Source organism: Trichosurus vulpecula, chromosome 1 (genome assembly GCF_011100635.1).
Source record: "Trichosurus vulpecula isolate mTriVul1 chromosome 1, mTriVul1.pri, whole genome shotgun sequence".
Lineage (NCBI taxonomy): Eukaryota > Metazoa > Chordata > Mammalia > Diprotodontia > Phalangeridae > Trichosurus > Trichosurus vulpecula.
The window spans coordinates 102528408-102551867 of NC_050573.1; the positions used below are offsets into that span (position 1 = coordinate 102528408).

Consider the following 23460-nt stretch of genomic DNA (forward strand, 5'->3'; position numbering starts at 1 on the left):
CTGCTACTTGTGTGACCTTGAGCACCTCTAATAACCCCCCTGGGCCCCAGTTGGCCCATCTGTAAAATAGGGTGGTTAGACTAGATGGCCTGCAAGACCCCTTCTAATTCTAAATTAATCAATCAACAAACATTTATTAATCACCTACAATATGTGAGGCACTGTGCTAAGCTCTGGGGATACAAAAAGAGGCAAAAGATAGTCCCTCTGTCAAGGAGCTTACAATCTAATGTCAAAGGCAACAATTCTATGACCTCCCCAAGTCATTATTCCACAAACTGATGTCTAGCCATGGTCCCCTGATTTTGTACTTGTGTAGCTGACTTTTAAAATTCAAGAGTTAGACTTTGCATTTATATTTATTAAATGTAATATGAATTCTTCTAGGCTGTCAGATATTCTGGGAACACAGTTCAGTCATCCAACTTGTTAGCTGTCCCTCTCAGCTTCAAGACATCTCAAAATCTGAGAGGCAAAGACATCTGTGCCTTCATCTCTGTCATCAATTTTTTAAAAAATGAACCAAAAGGGCCAACTTCCCCAAGTTGTAAATAAGGAAACCAAAGCAGTTAAATGACTTTGCCAGCCACCCCAGAGAGTTAGTAGCAGAGCCAGGGCTACCAATAATCACACCATGCATCAATCTGGTGCTTCACTGATAATAAGATGCATCCATACTCATCACCTTGTTTGATTTTCATAATAACTCCATGATATCAGCGGGACAAGGAGATGATCCTTGATTTCCACATGAGGAAACAGACTGGGAGTACGCGGATTATTTGCTCAAAGTCTGAAGGCTACCATGTAGACATTCAGGGGTTACAGGACAGGCACCCTGATTCCTTAACCAGTTTTGAGGGAATTGAGGGGATTAGGACAGCAAGTGGCTAATTGTGGTAACATAGTGAACCACATTGGCTCCATCTTGCGACTCAGTTTAGAGCTAGCTTAGCTTCTCTTCAGTTATGGGCCTAATCCCATTTCTGTGGAATTGGGGGAAAACCTTATTGCATTGTTTGAACTTAGCCCTGCGCGGCTGGGAAGCTGGACAATCCCTACCTGCTGCTGAGAGACCATTATCCTAGGTTATTCTGACCAGAGACCCAGTTGGACCCAAAGGTTAATACAAGGAGTTTTCTCATAATTGCACATCTCAAGCAGCCTATGTGTCTTATCTGAAAACTGGCTCATGCTGACCTATTGCTTCCATCTGCCCTTTGATTGAACATTTACAGATACTTGGAGAGAAGGATACTTCATTTTCTGAATTCAGGGAATTGTACTTATTCAATCCCTGCCTCCCAACTTGGAAACTCCCTAATCTTTTATCCAATTGCAAATCAGATTACTTAATTTTGTAATATTGTTTGCTTTTAATTAATTGGCCTTATTTGATTAATTGCTTTTAACGTATATAATCAGGCAGCTAGGTGGTTCATTGGATAGAGTGCTGGGCCTGAGGTCAGGAAGACCCATCTTCCTGAGTTTAAATCTGGCCTCAGACAATTACTAGCTGTGTGACCCTGGGCAAGTCATTTAACCCCAATTGCCTCAAAAAAAAATCAACCCAAAAACAAACAAAAAAAATGCACTGAGGATAATTATTTGTAATAGACAATCTCTTTTAAAGAAACCAGACTCACAGCTATACTTTCTTTGTATACATTTTTTTAAATTTTTATTTACACATGATGAATTGTGACCAGGTTATTAGGGACATAAAGATGTGTAGTATAGTAACTGGGCAGGGAGGAGAGACAGCTAAACATAATGTAAGTCATTGATCCTAAATATGACCTTCTGGTCATTTGCTGTAGCTTTTCTGGCCCTGCTCGGGGATACTGGGTGGTGCCTCGATCCCCACAGACCCAAGGCCAAGATTCTCTTCTGCTACCAGTGGCTGTTCACTTGGCACTCCACCTGAAACAAGAGGGAAAACAGAAAATGATGTGACAACTCAGAATCAGACTTGGAAGAGAACTGAGAAGAGAGAATGTTAGAGTTAGAAGAGACCTTAGAACATAGGATGGTAAAACATAGAACTCTGGCCATGTCAGAGCTGGAAATAACCTTAGAGATTATACAGTCTAGCATCTCATCTTCTAAATGAAAAAAAAAAAAAACAAAACAAAGACCAGAGAGGGTAAGTGATCTGCTCATTGCCACACAACAAACAAATGGCAGATCCAGAATTCAAACCCAAGTCTTCTGATGCCTCGTCCTAGACTCTTTCCACTAGCCAGACTCGTAGCCTATGCTTTCTTCCATTTGCTTGCACATCCAGCTAGGCAGAGCCGAGATCTGGCTTCCAGCCCCTGGAGTGGAGTAGAAGCTACCCTGCCCCTTGGCAACAAAGGCAATTGGCCTTAGACATAGCTGATCATAAGGCCAATGTTTCTGGGGACAGTGCCAGCTAGGAAGGGAGTTAGCGGTACTAACACAACAAGGGTAACATGTTTGGCTTAAATTAACAAGGTGTTGTTAATCTTGTACACCCACTGAATACTCAGTATAACTCACTTGTTTGGGGATTTCTCTGCTCTCTTCTCCACCTCCTCTTTCACGGTCTCGTTTGAAGATTTCTTAGAGATGCTTTCTATGACCTTGATGCCTTTGCTCATACTGCTAGAAGACCTTCTATTTCTTTTCTGTTCATTGAAATTCTACCTGTCCTTCAAGGCCATACTCTGGGCTCCTTTCCTCCATGGGAACTTCTTTTACTGAGATCATATGGCCATAGGAATTTGGAAATGGATGGGCCTTCAGAGACCATCAGGTCCAACTGGCTCATCTTACAGATAAGGAAACTGAGGCCTGAGAGGCAAAGCAACTTGCCCAAAGTCACAGAGGCAGCAAATTTCAAAGCCAGGATTTGAACCCATGACTTCTGATTTGAACCTAGACTCCACATCCAGGGCTCCCTCCATCCCCAATCCACTCCGGAGTTACTTCTCTCTCTTCTCTACTCCTAGAATCGCTGCAGAGGGAACTCCACTTAGTGCTTCTTAGCAAATAAGATGACATACACAAAGTGTTTAGCAAACCTGGAAGTTCTATAAAAATGTCAGTTATCAGCATCACTCTCATCATCATTTTTAGAATCATGGAATTGTGGAGCTGAAAAGGAGTTCAGAGATCATCGCATCCAAAGGAGGAAACCAACATCTGCCTAGGGAAAGTGACTTGCCCAGGGTCACACAGCCGGCTGACACAGAGCTAATATTAAAGCCTTTCATTGGTTCAGTACTTTATAGTTTACAGAGTTTTCATTGCTATTCTAGGATTTGATACAGCAATCTGCTCATAGCCACATAGCTAAATTTAGGCAGCTGGTGGTATAGCAATTAGAAGACTAAGCCTAGAGTCAAATCTAACCTCAGGCACTGGTTTTGGGATCCTGGGCGAGTCAATTGGTGTCTGACTCAGCTTCCTTGTAAAACGGGGATAATAGTAGCACCCACCTCTCAGGTAGAGTTGTGAAGATCAAATAAGATAATATTTGTAAAGCGCTTAACACTCTATGTAAATGCTACTTGTTATTATTAAGTCATGCCAAGTTGGAAAGGCACCCATATGGACTTGATAGCAGATTGTGAGGTCAACCACTTACTAAGTCATGGAGAGGGATTAGAGTTTCTTTTTTCTCTTTGCCTTTGTATCCTTAGCCTGTAGTAGGCATTTCATAAACTCTTGTTGACTTCACTTGACTTGGTGACATGACTAACTTAACATCCTGTTTGAAACTGACTCCCATATCCACTGCATTTACCTGCAGGTGCTTTCAGTGTCTGGATGTACTTGGACCAGAAGGAGCATTCAGCTTTTTTCAGTCCCTGGTGATTCGGGAGTCCAGGGCTAAATTCTTTATAGTTATCTCCATTAGCATGAGGAAGGAATTCTGGCCACAAGGTTGTAGTTTCTAGTACCTTCTTCGAGAAGTCATAAGAATAATTGGGATTTCTGGGGAAAAAAAAAGAAGTCAACTACTAAAGATATTAGAGATCATCTGGTCCAACTTTCTCTTTTTACAGATGAGGAAACTAAGGCCCAGAAAATTGATGTGAGCTGGGTGGGGTGGCACATATTTAAAATCCCTGTTACTAGGGAAGCTAAGGCTGATGGTTGCTTGAACTCAGGAGTTCTGAGCTGAATCAGTGAGATTACAGTCAATCTGTGTCCACACTAAATCTAGGACAAGAATGGTGAGCCCCCAAAAGTGGGGGAACCATCCACCTCCCTAAGGAAGATGGACTTGTCTGGGTTGGAGATGGAACAGACTAAAGCTCCCATGTTAATAGGATTGGCATGTATTAGAATCATGAGTGGCCACTGCACTTCCAGCCTAGGTGAGGTAAGGAGATGAGTCTCCAAAAAAGAAAAAGGAAGGAAGGAAGAAAAGAAGGAAGGAAGGAAGAAAAGAAGGAAGGAAGAAAAGGAAGGAAAGAAGGAAGGAAGAAAAGAAGGAAGGAAGGAAAGAAGGAAGGAAGGAAGAAAAGAAGGAAGGAAGGAAGAAAAGAAGGAAAGAAGGAAGAAAAGAAGGAAAGAAGGAAGGAAGAAAAGAAGGAAGGAAGGAAGGAAAGAAGGAAGGAAGACACAGATGCCTTGCACTAGGACACATAGCTGCAGCGGTCACAGAAACAGGACAAGAACTAAATCTTTTATGTTACACCATTTAGCCATCAGTACCCTCTGCAGGGGGCAGCTAGGTGGCACAGTGGATAGAGTGCTGGGCCTGGAGTTAGGAGGATCTGAGTTTAAATTTGGCCTTAAACACGTACTAGCCGTGTGATCCTGGGCAAATCACTTAGCCCTGTTTTCCTCATTTTCCTCATTTGTAACATGAGGTGGAGAAGGAAATGGCAAGCCCCTCAAATATCTTTGCCAAGAAAACCCCCAAAAGAGGTCAGGAAGAGTTGGATATGACTAAACAACAACAACAAACCCTCTGTAAACCCTTGGGAATTTTGTTCTCACACTAACTCATTCATAGTGCTGTTGCTGAGATAAATAGGGGAGTATTGACTTCATGATAGTTCTAATTTTTCCCAAATTTGTGTTTGTTTGTTTGATCTTATATCTGGGTCACCATCTGTCAGTGAAAGAAAACCTCTGAAGTGTCAGTTGAGCATGAATGGGTGTGACATAGGTTTGGGACTTGTATTTTTCTTCTAAGAACAACTAATTCCCATGATATGCACAGGCTGGGAGGGGACACCCTGACCTCAACCTTGACTTGCTAAAGATCCAATTCATTGAGGGCAGGGTTGGGAGTTCTTTGGTCTGGGAGAACTCTGTCTGCTGCTAAGGGCGGGAGCCATGGAACTGCCTTTCAGACACACAGGAGGGTTGCATGCTTACCCTGTCTTGATGAAGTTGGCAAAATATTTCATTATTTTCAGTGACAGGCTTTTTTCTTCCAGAGTAAACTGCTGTTCATACTGAGGATGGAAGGGTAGTCCAAAGGCATATTGGACATCAGCCAGCAACTCCATGCTGAAACAAAGGATTTTACAAAAAGCAGATTAAGCAATTGTGGCATATGATTATAATCGAATATTATTGTATTGATCACATGAGATAATATTTGTAGAGCGTTCAGCATAGTGCCTGGCGCATTCGTGGTTGTTCAGCCATGTCCGACATTTTGTGACCCTGTGAACCAAAGCATGCCAGGCCCTTCTGTCTTCCACCGTCTCCTGAGGTTTATCCAAAGCTCTGTGGAGTTTTCTTGGCAAAGATTCTGGAGTGGTTTGCCATTTCCTTCTCCAGTGGATCACCTTTTGCCAGAACTCTTCATTATGACCTGTCCGTCTTGGGTAACCCTGCATGGTTTAGCTCATAGTTTCACTGAGCTACACAGGGCCCTCTGCCGTGACAAGACAGTGATCCACCTGGGGCCTGGCACATAGTAGGTGCTATATAAATTCTTCTCCCTCTTCTCTCATTGTATCAGAAGAAACAATAGAGAGGATGGTTTTAGAGAAAACTGGGAATGAACTGACACAAAATGCAGTAAGGAAAACCAGATTTATACCATTAGAACATTTATACCATTACAACAATATTATAAAAAGTAAACAAACTTAAAAGATTTAGTGACTTTGCTCAGTTCATTGGCAATCATGGTTCCAGAGGACAGAGGTCAAACACTCTACCCACTTCCTGAGCGAGAAGTGATAAACTCAAGATGCAGAATGAGACATAAATTTTTGGTCATGGTCAATATAGGAATTTGTTTTATTTGACTATGTATATTTGTTACAAGGGTTTTATTTTTCTAAGGGTCTTTTTTGGGGGTTGGGGAGGTAGGATGGAGAGGGACTTAATTCTTGTTAATTGAAAAAAATATACATTTTTTAAAAGAAGCAGAAGATGAAAAAGTTTCATTGAAAACTCTAGTTGGCTAATGATTCTCCTTTGGAAAATTGAGTTTGCATTCCTTTTTATTCAATGACTGGGTTTTGTCAACAAATCAATCAACAAGCATTATTTTTAGGTATTTGCAATGTGCCAGACACTATTGCTGGTGCTGATGATGTAGAGGTAAGAATGAAACTATTTTGATTTTCAAAAAGCTTATATTTTAATGGGGGAGGGAACAAGTATATGTATAAGTATATTTAAGTTTTGTTGTTTTTCAGTTATGTCTGACTCTCTGGGATCCCATTTGGGGTGTTCTTGGCAAAGATACTGGAGGGGTTGGCCATTTTCTTCTCCAGCTTATTTTACAGATGAGGAAACTGAGGCAAACAGGGGTAAGTGATTTGCCCAGGGTCACACAGCTAATAAGTGTTGGAGGCTGTATTTGAACTCAGGAAGATGAGTCTTCTTGACTTTAGGCCCAGAACTTTGTGCACTAGTTGCCCCTGTAAAAGTATATACATGATGCTGATTGAAGATGGCGATAATAATAGCATTTATATAGCCCTCTAAGTCCTTTTATTTTAAACAAAATACATGTATCTCAGTCCTCACAATAGCCCTGTGAAGTAGGTACTGTTGTTTTCTGCATTTTATAGATGACGAAACTGACTGGCAGAGGTTAAGTAATTTGGTCTTACTCTTGATCTTCCTATTACCCACAAATGTTCCATTTTCACATCCGTGAACTATGAAATTTCTATATCTTATCACAATCTTTCAGCATTCTATCGTTTCTGCCTTGTGATCCCTTTTAGTATTCCAGACAGGATTTGAACTCAGGTCTTTCTGACGCAGCATTCTCTAAGGCCCTTTGGGAGGGTTGTTGGAGGAGAAATTCACCTTGCAAAACTGAAAGTGTTTTATACATTTTTATTGGTATGGAGAAGTCCAAGCATGGAAACTCTTTCTACCAATGCAACCTGGCACTTCTGCAGTTCCTAAGCTCAAGAAAATTACCTGGAGGCATGGAGAAATTGAGTTGCTGAGGCTTCCATAATCAGTAAAGGTCACAGGCAGGACTCAAACTCAGATCTTTGCCACTTGGTGGCCAGAGCTCACTCTGATAAGCCACAGCTGTCTCTCCTTATGTGAATATGAATTAGGATAATAGCCTTTGGACAGAACACAACTCTGAGGTGGATATTATTAGGTATTATAATAATTAGCTATTATAATTATTAGACCTTCATATAGTCCCTGGTAGATCCAAAGCACTTTCCCCAATTTCTCTGCATCCCCATAACTAATCTGTGAAGCAGAAGGGGGAGTGATTATTCTGCCCATTCCATAAATGAGGAAATAGAAATGGAAAATTAGGAGAGACTTTGCTTAAGGTTTCACTACTCATAAATGCCAGGGTCAGGGCTAGCATCTAGGCAGTCAAACCCCAAAGTCCTTTCTTTGTTTTTTGGGGGTTCTTTTGGAGGCACTTGGGGTTAAGTGACTTATCCAGGGTCACACATGGTAAGTGTGCTTAGCACACTGCCTGGCATATAGTAGGCACTTAATAAAAGCTGGTTGACTAACTCACAACAGGATAGGCTTACCTGGGGCTTGGAACAAATGATCTATGAGGTCTGTGATTCTGGGAATCTGTTCTTTATCTAATTCCCCTAAAACTCTAGCTGTTGGCTGAGGACTTCAAGATGAGTATCACCATTTGTTACTGTAAGTGGTCTTTTTTTTTTGGTTTTAATTAATTTATTTTTAATAAGCCACATTACTATTGTAGTCTGATCTAAGAGATGTTCTCTTTTAAGTAGAAATAGCTAAAAAAAGTAGAAACAGCTCCAAAATATGAGCAGGCGGACATCTGTAAGGTAACCATATGTTCTGCTCTGGCATAGACACAGAATATAATACTGTTAATCTAATAATAATCCAATCTAATAATAACTCATGGTTATGTATCAAGTCAAGATTTACAGGCTGCTTTTCTCACAACCATGCTTTGAAGAAGGTAGCACCCATATCGTAGCACCATTATTTCCATTTTGGAGATTAGGAAATTAAGAGTGAAAAGTTAAATGACTTCCTCTGGTCACACAAGGGTCACCCAAGAGCCAGGATTTGGCTAATTTCATGGGTGAATGAATGAACAAACAGATGGGCAGATGGACAGATGGATGGATGGATGGATGGATGGATGGATGGATGGATGGATGGACGGATGGACGGACAGACATCCACTATGCTACCATGCCCCTTTATGCGGTACATTTTATCAATTAAATGAGAGGGAATAATGCAGAGGAGGCATCATACTTTATGGAAAGAATACTTGCCTGGTAAGATGAGACCTGAGTTCTGCTTCCAGCTAATTGTATAAACCTGGGCAGCTCACACCATTTCCCTAGGCTCCAGTTCCCTCATGTTCTGTTTTTTTCTGTTTTAGGTCCCTTTCAGCACAAACAGTCTATGTTCTATGTTCCATTTGTGCCCAAATGTTTTGTGCTCTAAGGTCCCTTCTAGTGCTAACATCCTATAATATACAAAGGAGATCAGATATGGAAAGCATTGTGAGGCTCTTAGGAGAAACAACGGCAGCAGGTAGAAGCAGGTCTGAACACCTCAATTCTCCATTCAGTAAACTCCAGTGGCTCCCTATTACCTCCAAGATTGAATATCAAAACCTCTGCTGGGCTTTGAAAACCCTGGCTCCTTCCTAGCTTTCTAGTCTTCTTACACCACATTCCCTTCAATGGACTCTGCAGTCCAGCGACACTGACCTCCTTGTTGGTTCTCGAATGTGACACTCCCATCTCTCAATTCTGGGCCTTTTCATTGGCTGTCCCCCATCGCCTGGAATTCTCTACCTCCCATCTCTGCCTCCTGGCTCCCTTGGCTTCCCTCAAACCTCACCTCTTCTGATGCCACTTAATGCTAGTGTCTCTCTTCTGTTGATCTTTTTCTGATTTATCCTGTATATAGATTCTTGGTACATAATTGTTTGCATGTTGTCTCCCTCCTTCAACTGCAAGATCCTTGAGGGAACTGATGGTGATTTTGCCTTTCTTTGTATCCACACAGTGCTTACCACAGTGACTTGCTCATAGTAGGAGCTTAATAATTGCTAGCTGACTCACTGACTGACAATCAGCAATATGGCTGAAGATCTTTCTTAAAAAGAGGAAAATTATTTTGTGTCAGTAGCAAAAGAACTGGGGAAGCAGTGAGATGAATGACATACTTAATGTTCCTCTTTGTCTGCCAGTGTGTCGACAAGGGGGCTAACTTCCCCCCTCCCTGCAACCACACTGTAGTCATTTTGTATATATACGTATGTCTATATATATATATATCTATATCTATATCTATATATCTATAGTCTATATCTGTAGGTATATTAAGATCTTTACATCTACAGCTGTGAAAGTAGATATTGATCTATAATTATCTATATAAAATATCTATACCTCTAGATCTATATGTACTTATCTATATCTATAAAATCTATATCTATAGGCATCTATCTATATCTATCAAAATATCTACATCTATAGATCTATATGCATGTCTATCAAAATATCTATAGATCCATATGTATATCTGCCAAAATATCTTTATCTATAAAACTGTGTCTATGTATATCAACTGTCTGTATCTATAGCTCTATATGTATCTATCAGTTATCAAAATATCCATAGAGATCTATGAATATATCTAGAAAATATCTAGATCTATAGATCTATATTATATATATCTGTCTATATAATGTTGTTTCTCCCATTAGATCATAATCTTCTTGAAGGCAGGAACTTCACTTCTGTCCTTGCTTCCCTAGTGGCTAGCCCAGTGCCCAAAACATGATACATGGACGGCAAAGCCACCCAAGGGACCAGAGCCCAGGTGTAGGGGGCTGCCTTGTCAAATATATTTGTTGGGGGGCTAGTCTCAGTTTCAGGATCCCTCAACCCTGTTACGAAGCAAAGCCCACAGAGCCATCGACTGTGGATATCTTTTAATTTCCCATCTTGGCTTCCACTTGTCAGGAAGTCTTTGGGAAGAGCAATTTACTGGACTGTTAAAAGCTGAATCTGATATGTCATCACCAGTAGAGAAGTATATTTCATTGACCGAATGCTGACCCTCTCTTCTTCCTGTGACCTGATTATATATCATCATTCTGAAGGAATTTCAAAATCACTCAAAAGGTATTTTAGAGGTTATCTAAGATCACTCCAACATTTTACTAACTTGGGAAATGAGGCAGAGGAAGTGGGTTGTGAAAAGTTGCACAGAGCGTGAGAGGGAGAGAGCAATGACCGACCGGTCTAATGCTTCCTCCTTGCCAGTGCTCTTTCCACTGAAATTTAGGTTTTTTTGGGTACCAGGCCCAGAGGCTTGGGGTAGTCTTTGATTGGAGGGAGTATTTCATTATCTTTTCCTCCTTCAACATCAAATAAAATTTTATTCTAAATCTCAAACACTTATTAAATTGTTAAAAAATGATGATAGTTATTTGTGTCAACTTCTATTTTTAAAATAAATTTTTATTATTTTTTCTGAATTATCACCTATATTTTCCACTATGTCTTTGTAGTATCCCCCTTCCCCCACTCAGAGCATCGACTCATAGCCAGTAATTTTTGAAGAGAGGAAGGAAAGTAATTTTTAGCAAAATTAACCAACATAGCAAAAGAGTCTAACACAATGGATGCCTTGTTCCTGGTCCTCCACTTCTGCAAAGAATCAAGGGAAGATGTCAGACTAGTTTTTCAGGGATTGGAGAAAAGTACTTAAGAGAAAAACTCATTTCAGTAGTCATCTTCTCTTCCTGGACTGCTTGAGCCCACAATGATTTTTCCCCCTTCCTCACCAACTATTTTTGCATATGAATACATTCTAACTCAGGAGGAAACTAGGTAGCTCATCAGATAGAGTCCTGGGCCTAGACTCAGGAAGACCTGAGTTCAAATTCAACCTCAGACAGGCAAGTCACTTAACCTCTGTTTGCCTTAATCTATTGGAGAAGAAAATGGCAAACCACTCCAGTATCTTTGCCAAGAAAACCCTATGGACAGTATGGTCCATGGGGTCACAGAGTTCATGACTGAACAACTAAACAACACTCTAACTCATGTTATTTTCTAATTGTTTTGTGTAGAAATCTTGTCTCCCCAAACAGGTGGTAAGCTCCTTATGGACAGGGACCATAAGGTACGCATATTTCATTGACTCAGAAAAATCTGGATTCAAATCCTAGCTCTACTATTAAGGGAAGCTTCACATTAAAACACAAATTTATAATGAGCCTATGGTATGTTGAAGATAGTGCCAAGCTTCAGCTAATGAAAGGGAGCCCAAGACCAGAGCTGTATGACATTGAGAGGCAATTCATCAGCTTATAGACTCTCAGAGTTGAAATGGACCTCAGAGGTCATCCACAGGTGCCATATCTGACCAAGAATAGCCTCTACAACATGGCTGAAAAGTGGTCATCGAGCAAAAACCTTTGGCAATGGGGAGTTTACAATTGTTAGAAAGGTTGTCCTGAGCTGAAATCCTCCTCTCATTTCTTCAACTTCTATCCATTATTCCCGTGAGAAATATAATATTTTAACTTAAAAGACAATTAGGTTTATGGAGGTTAAATAAAAATTAAGGGATAGGGAAGGTGGTCAATAAGATCATCATTATGTAAGAATGGATGCCTTGGACTAGACAGCAAATTCATGGAATTATAGGAATGAAGAGTCTGACTGAAGAGTCAGCAGTCATATCCTGTAAACCATACTTGAAACAGGAATCCATTCTTCCACACAGAGTGTTTCAAAAATCTTAATGACATTTTAGGATATAACAGAATAACACTGCACTCAGACGTGTGGATTATCCTATGTTTCCTGTGCTGGAAGCCTTAAAGGAGCTTATAGATCATAGATTTAGTGCTGGAAAGGGAACTTTAGGGTTGTTTAGTTCAATCCCTCATTTTGCATTGAGGAAACTGAGGCCCAGAGGTGTCAAGTGACTTTTCTGATGTCACACAGGTTATAAGTGGGGGAACAATTTAACCCATGTCCTCCTACTCCATGGCTAACAATCTTTCTACTGTATCACATTCACAAGGCAGTCCATCACTATCAGACAACTGCTCCCAACCATTCTTCTTAATTCTGCCTTGAAAAAGTTCAATTTGTCTGGCACACATCCCTTCAAATATTAAAGTCAGCTATTGTATCTCTCCTAATTCTTACTTTCTCAATCCTTAGGTTGAAATTCTCTTGCCGTGTTGGCAGCCCTTCTCTGGATGTGCTCCATTTTGTCCATTTCCTTTCTAAAATGGGGTGCCTAGAACTGAACCCAGTATTCCAGATGCAGACTGACTTCATTCTGGATACTTGGCCTCTATTAATGTAACCCCAGAACACATGAACATTTTTGGCTTCAGTGGTACATCCTTGATTCACAGTGAGATTGCAGTCTCCTACATTTCTCATGTTTCAAATACTCGGTGACATAAAATAAAAATTACTAACAATACCAGTTGATCAATAACCATTTATTTCCTATGTGCCAGGCACCACAATTGCAGCTGCCATTTGCTTCCTTCCTGTTATGCACTGCTCTTCATATAGAGATGAACATCCTTTCTCATCATCTCCATGGTTGGTGATTTGTGTTATTTCCCAGCAGTGGGGAAGGTTTGCTCTGAACCATTCACATTCTCTGGCCCAGTCTCCTGAGAGACCAAAGACACTCATTTTCAAGGCAGCTGGCTTGACTGCTGAGCTCTGTTGTTTTCTGAGATGAAATAATGTCAGAAATAAACAACTGCAATCCATAGAAGTAGAAATTTGTTTTCTTCTCCTTTACATGAAGATAATTGGCTTGTATTACTATTGAACTTGGCTTCTAGCCCCATGTTCTAATCAGCTGTACTAGTTCACAGAGATAACATCAATAATTATTCTCAGATTCTTGGACACAGATACAATATACACTTCCTGCTCTGGATTGCTTTGGACCCCTTCATAAAACTTTGGGACTTCTGGGAATAGCTGTATCTTTAGGGCCAGATGAAATCCAACTAAATAAAATAAGGCCTGAGGTATGATCTTACAACAAGCACCATTAACTGCTTGCTTTTATAAATGATTTGACAAACATTTATTAAGCACCTCGTATATGCAAGTCTCCATATTAGGTACTACAGAGCCAAACAATAACAAAAATATTAGTCCTTGCCATTCAGGAGTGCAGAGTTGTAGAGCACCTCATCACTGCCTGGTAGAAGCCCTTGATTCCTTCACAAGGCTGCTCAAGAACCAACTTCTACATGAAGTCCCCTCAGCTAAAGTATCTCTGTCTCTAGCTCTAGCTCTAGCTCTATCTTTCTCTGTCTCTATCTCTAATTCTGTATCTGTCTCTGTCTCTATCTCTATCTGTCTCTATCTTTTTCTTTCTCTATCTCTAACTCTGTCTCTGTCTCTGTCTCTCTCTGTCTCTATCTCTATTTCTAACTCTGTCGCTGTCTCTGTCTCTATTTTTATCTTTGTCTCTATCTCTATTTCTAACTCTGTCTCTATATAGATCCAATTCTGTCACTGTCTCTCACTATAACTCTGCTCTGTCACTATTTCTAACTCTGTCTCTGTCTCTGTCTCTCTCTGTCTGTCTCTATCTCTATCTCTAACTCTATCCCTGTCTCTATCTCTGTTTCTGTCCCTGTATCTAACTTTATCTCTGTCTCTATCTCTAACTCTCTCTCTCTCTCTTTCTCTATATATCTCTATCTCTTTCCCTATCCCTATATCTTTATCTCTATCTATGCCTATATCTATATCTAGGGCAGCTAGGTAGCACAGTGAATAGAGTGCCAATTATGGAGTATGGAAGATCTGAGTTCAAATCCAGCCTCAGATATTTCCTAGCTTTGTGACCCTGAGCAAGTCACCTTACCCTGTTTGCCTCAGTTTCCTCATCTGTAAGATGGAGAAGGAAATGGCAAATGATTCCAGTATCTTAGCCACAAATAATCCCAAACTGGGTCATGAAGGGCCAGGCATGACTTAACTACAACATACCTATATTTATTTATGTGCCTGTTTTCTCCTGCAATAGAATGTAAGCTCCTTGACGGCAGGGGCTATATATCATTTTTTGTCTTTGATCCTCAGTGCCTATCACAGTGCCTGTGAAGCACATAAGGGGTGCTTAATAAACACTGATGATGGATTGATTGGCCAATGCTTGACTTGGAGTTGTTGCAACAATCTGCTAGCAGCTGCTGTGGGGGTGAAAGACCAACACAAGCCCAACAACAAGAATGCTGCCAGCACAGATTCTTTTGATCTGCTTTACTAAGGGAAGTAGTATTAAGGGGTTAACAATCTTATTTCAATCCAACATACCAATATCATTCACTTAGTTCGGGGGAAAAGCCAGCACCCTGAACTTCAGAGCAAATACAAACAAATTATAAACACACATTTATAAATAGACCAAATACAATTCATAGTTACTAAGAAACCATCAACATCTGAGTTCAGGCAGGAGGCTCTTAAAGCTGCTGCCCAGAGTCCTGTGCCCCCGGAAGTGAGAGCCTCAAGCAAATAGCTCTGTTCTTTCTTTCTATACACTCTTTAGCCATCATCAAATGTCATCTGAGTGACCAGAACTCAGGCTCCTACTGTTGGCTCTGGTCTTAGCAACTCCCCTTAGAACCCTGAGGGCTTCATGCCCACATAGGCTTAGCACCCTAGTAGGCAGGGGTTTGGGCCTGGGGCTATGCACCTAGTAAGGCTCAATCAAAGACACTTAATTAATCTATCATTCTAAAACAGTAAAAAAAGTACCAACTTAATTGATATTACAGGAGTCAGGAAGCCTGGGGTACACATCCTGCTTCTGCCACTCGCCACCTATGTAAGACAACTGATGTAGGGGAAAAGAACCCAGGAGATGAAATCAGAGGACTTGGATTTGAATCCTGATCCTGACATTTGCTACCTGTGTGAACTTGGACAAGTCATATGCTGAATCCTAATGAGATAACAACCTGATGAACAAACAGTGGAGAAGGCTAATCCCTAATTCCTAACTTGCTCACTCTGTACCCCTCCTCCATAAATTGCTATCTAATTTCTCCTACCTTGTATTTGTGGAAATTTATTTTATGAACCTGGGATTTTACATTTATCCCTTTTATTAGGTTCAGCCCAATGCTCCAGCTTGTCAAAATATTTTGGATCCTGACTCTGTCAGCCAGTGTGTGAGCTATCCCCCCCAAATCTGCAAATTTAATAAGCATATCATTTATGCCTAGATTTGAGTCACTGATAAAAATGTTAGGCATCGCAGCCATAGCCAGCAACAGATCCCTAGCACATTCCATTGGAGACCTCCTTCTAAGATGACATCAAATCATCTATGACTTTTTTTTTTGAGTCCAGCTATTCAATTAGTTCTGGAGCCATCTGACTGTGCTATCTTTAGGCTATATTTCTCTATCTATCCCCTAAAGAACAGTCGGAAACACTTTGGTTAAATGCTTTTCTAAGTCTGGGCAAACCATATCTATAGTGCCAAGCCCAGGATCACATGGGTAGAGAATCATACATTAGTGCCAGGAGTTGAACCTGGGACTTCTAAGTCCCAAACCTCCAACTCAGGGCTTTTTCTACTCATCACTCTCCTCTTAGCTTGAATTTTTATTGGACACTCTTATTGACCATATAAGGAGTAGCTACTCCATCCACTTCAATATTTGCTTTGGACTCTTAATTTTAAAAAATGGCCAAGGCAGTCAACCATCAAAGATAATATTTGGGATGTGTAATTTTAAAATGTCCGGAAAATATGAAGAAATATAGTGCTCATCTGTAGCTTTTACAACTTTATTCCAAAAAAAGAGGATAATTTATATAAAAGATAAACATTGCTGCTTCCTTAGTCATTTTAAATGTTTTCCTGTGTACTCCTTAAAGGAATAGAACTAAAAATCCTTCACATTTGTACAAGGCTTACAGTTTGCCAAATTCTTTCCTACCCATTATCTCATTGGATACTCAGAGCAGTTCTGTGTGGAAGGCTGAACAGGCCATTTTTCTCAAGCCTGCTTAAAGAGCAGTAACTATGATCCTAACTCACATTTCTATAGCACTTTCCGGTTTAAAGACCTCTCCTGCTCGACAAACTCCAGCAGCTTCCTATTAACTCATCAAATAAAATTAATTTATTCAGCATTGAAAGCCCTACACAACCTAGCCCTGTCTTATTTGGGCCTTATAATACATTACTCTACTTCATACACTACACTCTCCAGTCTGGCCAAAATTATCTTATCTTACTATTCCTTGCACATATAACCCACTTCCCATTTTGTAATATGCCCCTGCCTTATATTCATCCCCTTCTCACTTCTGCCTCTTAGAATCTTTTTTTCCTTCAGCTCATGAGGCCTTTTGTGATCCTTCCAGCTGCTAGTGTCTCCACCTTCCCTCCCCCCAAACTTCCTTGAATTCATTTTGTATACATTTGGTATTTATTTATATGCCTTTCTCTACAGATGTGTCTTCCTCGTCCCTTCCTCGTCCATGAGGGTAGGGAGTGTTTATTGTCTTTGGATTCCCAGAGACTGGCATGACACCTGGCACACCATAGTTATCGAATGGATGCATGTTGACTGGATTATTATTAACAACAAATAACATTTAAGAGTATATGGCATAGTGACTTTGGAATCAGAGACCTTGGTTGTAATCCTGTCTGCTACTTACTACCTATATGACATCGGGCAATTCCCTTTACCTCTCTGGGTCTCAGTTTCCTTATTTGTAGAAGGAGAGGACTGAAGCGTATGGCATCTTCTAGCTCAAAATTATAATATCTTATCCTTACAAAATTCTACATTTATATTACCTTATTGAGCCCCAATGGTGCTGTGTCATAGACTAGGCTTTGGCCCTTTTCCTCCAGGGACAGATCCTAACAAAACAACTATTGAAAGTTATTAGCATCGGTCAAAATGACAGAAATTGCTTAAGCATGCAGCAATGTTAACTCTCACCTCTAAAATGAGGGGATTGGACAATAGAGCCTCTGAGGTTCCCTCTAGCTATGGCTTTGTGATGCTATGTTCTCATTTGGTCCTCCCAACAGCCTTAGGAAGTGGGTACTAAAGGTATTATAGTCTTCCTTTTAAAGATAAGTAAATCGAGGTTCAGAGAAATTAAATGACTTTTCCACAGTCAGCTCATACAGGCAGGAGGTGGGATTCAAACCTATGCCTTCCTGACTCCAAGTCCAGCAAGTTACCCACTGTGCCATGTTTCCTCTAAAATGGATCAATCTCCTTAAGAATAAGTTCACTAGCTCACTGTGGCAGGGAGGTGAAGGTGGCAGGATCCCTGAATGCTTTGTCAGTAGAAAGAGCACAAGTTCTGGTAGGTCTAGCTTAAAAGGTCCCAAGTATGGGCCCACCCATAGACTATATGTCTGTCACATGAAGTCCAGCCTGGCTGACTCTGAGAGGCATCTCACTCTATAGAAGAGGGTGAATTTCTAGGTCATGACAACTCAGGTAGACCATCCTCCTCCTGAGGTCTGAAGACTTTGTGATCTGTGTTGGGTAGAGAGAAGTATTTATTATTAGCAGTATTCTATAACTCAGCTTCTGTTCTGACTCAGAGTACCAAGACCAGTCCTCTGCCGGTTTCCTCATACTGTGACTGTCCATTCTGACTCACATGGGCTTGGATCACACCTTTGACAACCTCCCATTGCTTAATGGCCATCCCGGAATTCTGACACAGCCTGCCCTTAGACCTCCTTTCTGGCTGTTTCCCAGGTGTCATTATTATGCCTGCCTCAGACACTTTCCCCTGCTCCTGGCTCACAGGCTGTGGAGAAGACATGATGAAGGGCCCCACCGAAAGACCCACCATGTTCTGCCCTCTTCTGCTCCATGACCAGAAGCTCTGAATTTTTGGAATCATCTTTTCCTCTATTACCTACACTATGGGATTTTTGTTTTTAGCTCATGGGGTCTAAAAATTGGAGGTGGAAGGAGACATTATCACCTCCATTCTCTAGAAAAAGAAATTGAGACATGAAGCAAAATGACTGCCCACTGTCAATCAATCAATCAATTATCATTTATTAAGCACCTACTATGTACCAGGAACTGTGCTAAGTGCTGGGGATACAAAAAGAAGCAAAATATAATTCCTGACCTCAAGGAGCTTACAATCTAATTAAAGTCATATAAAGTGGTGTACTAATTACTTGGGGCAAGCAAAAATTTTTAAAAATAATAATAGCTAGGATTTATATGGCACATTAAAGTTTCAAAATGTGCTGGATGTTATTTCCAACTCTCAACACAATACATAGTATTTATTGTATAGGCTTTTTTGAAATGGAAATTTATTGCTGTATATTTTGAATCCTCTCTCATGTTCTGCTGTGCACATGGCAATGCTTTTTTTTCCTTTTCTTATTTTGCATTATTTTAGTTTTAGTATTTAAATTGTTTCTTTTTCCTCTTTTTATTTTGTATTTAAGTTTAAAATTAAAAAAATTTACAAATTAAAAAAAAACAAAACTATCCTCTCTTTCCAGGCAAAACTCATTGAGTAAGCCATTTATAATCAATGCCTTTGGTTAATTCTCTTTTCATTCTCTTCTAAACTCTCTGCAATTTAGCTTCTGACCTCCCCATTCAGTTGAAACTTCTCACTCCAAGTTACCAATGATCTCCTAACTGCCAAATCTAATGGCTTTTTCCTCAGTCCTCATCCTTCTTGACCTCCCTGTACTCTTAGATACTGCCAATCACCCTCTTCTCTTTGATTCTCTCCTTTCTAGTTTTTCCTGGTTCTCCTAGCTGTCTGACCACTTCTCAGTCTTCCATGCTGACTCTTCATTCAGGTCCTGGTTAATAACTTTGGGTGTCTAACAAGGCTCTGTCTTAGACCTCCTTTCACCCTCCATACTATTATGCTTGGTGATCTCACCAGCCCCCATGGATTCAATTATCACCTCTATGCAGCTGACTCTCAGATTTATTTAATCAGCTCTCTCTCTTATCTCTATTCTTACATCTTACAACTGCTTATTGAACATCTCAGACTATGTCCTCTATATATCTTAAATTCAACTTGTTTAAAATCAAAACTCATTACCTTTCTCTCCCATTCCTCCCTGCTCCCAAACTCGCCTATGATTATCAAGGAAATCACGATATTGCTAGTCACCTGGTCTTGTAACCTAGGGGTCATCTTCTACTCCTCCCTCTCTCTCACCCATATCCTATCATGTGCCAAGCTGAGTTGATTTTGCAACATCTTTCATATACACCCCCTTCTATCTTCTGACACATCCTGGTGCAGGTCCTCATCACCTCACACCTGGACTATTTACAATAGCCTGCTAGTTGGTCTTCCTCAAATTTCTCCCCACTCCAATTTATCCTCCACTCAGTTGTGAAAATGATCTTCCAAAAGCATGGATCTGACCATATTACTCCCTTATTCAATCAACTCCAGTGACTCACCGTTGCCGCCAAGATCAAATACAAAATCTTCTATTTGGAGTTCAAAGCCCCCAATAACCTGGATCCCTCTTACGTTTTCATTCTTATTACTTTTACTCCCTCCATGTTCTCTATGATCCAGTGATGCTGACCTATTGTTCCACACACTATAGTTCCCCATTCTGAATTTTCACTGGTTGTCCCCCATGCCTGGGATGTTCTTACTTCTTCTCTCTGCATGCTGGCTTCCTTTAAGTCTAAACTTGAAACTTTCTGCAAGAGGCCTTTCTTTCCCAGGCCCCCTTAATGACTGTGCCTTCACTCTGAGATTGCCTCCAAGTTACCCTGAAACTTGTAAACAGTTATTTTCATGTTGTCTCCCTAAAGAGAATGTGAGCTCCTTGAGGGCAGGGATTGCTTTTGTTTTTCTCTGTGCCCCCAACATGTAAGAACAATGTTGCTAGCAACTGCTATGGAGGTGAAAGACCAACAACAAAAGCACACAGGAGGGCTGCTAGCACAGATTCTTTGATCTGCTTTTCTAAGGAAAGCAACTTTAAGGGGTTAACAATCTCACTTTAATTAAACATACATATATCATTCACTTAGTTTAGGGGGAAAAGTCAGCACCCTGAACCTCAGAGCAAATATAAACAGAGACAATATAAACAGATCAACATTTCTGTCTAACCAAATCACAATATGCAGTTACCAGAGAAGCACCAACATCTGGGTCTTCAAAGTGGAGGGGGGGGAATGCCCTGCCCCCCCCTTCAATGGTTTACCCAGAGACTTGTCACCAACACTCTTCAATGAGTGTGCCCCCAAACGCAAACTGCCAACCTCAGAGCTTTTATAGCCTGTTCAGGGCCCTGAGGGCTCAGAGCCTATTTAGCAAAAAGGTGTGGGGCCTGGGGCCTCATATCTAGTTAGTAAAAGGATGTGGGCCTGCCTCTAATCAGGGCTCCCCTTGTTGGCCCCACCTGAGGTCTATTGAAGGACTGGGAAGAGTCATTAGTCCCTGATGGGCAACACAAAGGTATGGGCCTGACTCTAATCAGGCCTCCCTTTGTTGGCCCCACCTGAGGAAAATTCGAGGTGCAGGAAAGATCTTTCACTTACAAATGGGCCTTACACCACAGCACTTAGCACAGTACCTATAGTAAGCACTTAATACATAAGATATATTATATATGTAATATAATATATGGCATATAGTAAGTACTTAATAAATGCTTATTGACTTGACTTGCCCAAGGCCATACATCTAGTAATTGTCTGAGGCAAGATTTAAAATGGGGTCTCCTCGACTCTCCAATTCCACACTTCATTCACTATGTAACCTGGTTGATAGGGGTATATTTGGTGCCACCCATGGATAACCGTGTCTGTGTGATTTTACTAACAGTCAGTTTACTCAGAACATCTGACCTTGACCAAACAAAACTGGATTGAGCTGGTTTCTCTACCTTACTGTATGTTATCCATAGACTCCCCTGGCCTGTGGGACCCAGCTGGTGGGGTGCTCTAGCTATAAGGACAAAAGCATTGAATACCCTTACTCTTCCATTGGCCCTGGAATCATGTGACTATACCCTACATAATGACGAAAGACACCAAAAACTCCCACTTTCTGAAGGGAGATATTTCTGGACACATCTCCCCATCCTTGGTATTTCAGACCACATGTTCAACCCACCATAGGCTGAGGCAGGTTCCTTTCATCCTCTAGCCTGAAACAGATGTTTTTTTTTTCTTTTTTTCTTTCCCCAATGCAATTCTCATGCTTTTTTGCTTAGAGTTTTGCACAAACTGCTTAAATCCCTCCCCTTCCCTCGGTCAACTTGTAATCCCCAAGATGTGGGGTAGATCAAACATAGAAACACTTCAAAGGAGGCCTTGAGCATTGTGTGGATGACAGATGGGAAAGGACTTCAGGGAAAACAGGACCAGGGTAAAATGTTTTTGTTTTTGTATTTCAAGAAGAAAATAGCTTGGGTTTGTGTGGTTGAATCACTCCCTGCTTAAAGCTGCTGAACTTTGGGGGTGGCTATCATGCCCAACCACACCATGTCCTTTGATACAGACATCAGAGACAGACCAGTGGGCTGAATCTGGCCATCTGGCTAGCTGAATGTTCTTAGAAGTCATGAGTTGTATCGCAAAGTTAACCTTGGACTCAGCATTAGAAGACCTGGGTTTGAGTTCTTGTTCAGCTTCACCTTGAGGAAATCTTATTTCTTCCTTGGCCTTTTACTCATTACAAGATATTCTTATAACAATACTAACCATACTTCCTCCTTCCTTAGTCTTGCCCTTTGAAATCTTTCTTTTCCTTCAAGGTTCAGCTCAGGGACTGCTTCCTCCCTGAAGCCTTCCCTGATTCCTTCAGTTAAAGAGATTTTTCCTTTCTCACATTTGCCTAGAGCATTGTGTCTGGATCTCTCCTTTACTCCTATCATTCTCTACCGTGGTTTCTAACATTTATTAGAAACTTGCTATCCTTTGTTGTGAGGAATGTTAGGAGACATTTGCGATTATAAATTTAAGTCCCATGCTAGTGTGGGAGACTCCATCTACACATATGATGACAGATATAAATTCCATGGAATTACTGGCACAGAATTTTAAAACACTAGTGTGTGGGACACATGCTTTGAGAATCACTGCTCCATCTTGTATTAGATATTTGTGAACATGTTGTAGGTGTCCCTCCCTGATTCTTCTCTCCCCACTCCTTCTTCTTATTCCCCAATAAATTATAAATTCCTAGTTTTGGATTTAGAGTTAGAGGCCCTGGTTCAAAGGATTTCTGGCACTTACTTGCAGATTTCTCATCATAGCATTGACTTACATAAGATATGTAAAGTGATTTCAAGTGGTAACTAGGTGCTATAGTGGACAGAGAGCTGGAGATGGAGTCAGGAAGACCTGAGTTCAAATCCAGCCTCAAATACTTATTAGCTTTGGGAGCCTGAACAAGTCACTTAACTTCTGTCTGTCTCAGTTTCCTCATTTGTAAGATGTGGATAGTAGTGGCATTTACCTCTTAGGACTGTGAGGATCAAATGAGATAATATTTGTAAAATGCTTCACAAACCTTAGAGCTCTTTATCAATGAGAATTAATAAGTGCCAGCTGGTCCTATCAAGTTTGAAAGGTGCATCAACAAACTTGATGTGGGTCGGCTGAGGATGAACCTTCTAGGTTAAGAAAGATCATGAAGTTGAGTGAAGGGTCAAAGACCACTTACTAAGTCAAGGAAACGTCATGATCTCCAGTGGAAGGGAGAATATGCACACTCATAAAGTTACAGATCCCTGAATTTCTGAAGGGCTAATTTTATTTAAAGCAAAAAAAAAAAAAAAGACCAGGGTACCCAGGAGACAAGAAACACATTCTCCCATAAGACCAGCTCTTTCTGGCCAAATGGTCACCTTACCTGTTCTGAGAGTAGGTTTCAGGCACGTAGTACATATAGGTGTTCCCTCGGGTTTCCCTTGCCCAGTGGCTGGCCATGTCAATAATGGGACAGTTGATAAAATAGTCCCTGGGGC

The 23460-nt window shown here is 40.8% G+C and overlaps 1 protein-coding gene across 1 annotated transcript in view; it reads right to left on the bottom strand.

Moving 5' to 3' along the window:
• Positions 1-1807: 1807 nt before the first annotated feature.
• TG (thyroglobulin) overlaps positions 1808-23460 on the bottom strand; it is a 385510-nt gene continuing 363857 nt past the window's right edge. Inside the window, 4 exon segments of the mRNA XM_036741632.1 lie at positions 1808-1923; positions 3773-3963; positions 5362-5496; positions 23346-23453. Of these exon segments, the coding sequence (XP_036597527.1) occupies positions 1808-1923; positions 3773-3963; positions 5362-5496; positions 23346-23453 (550 nt within the window).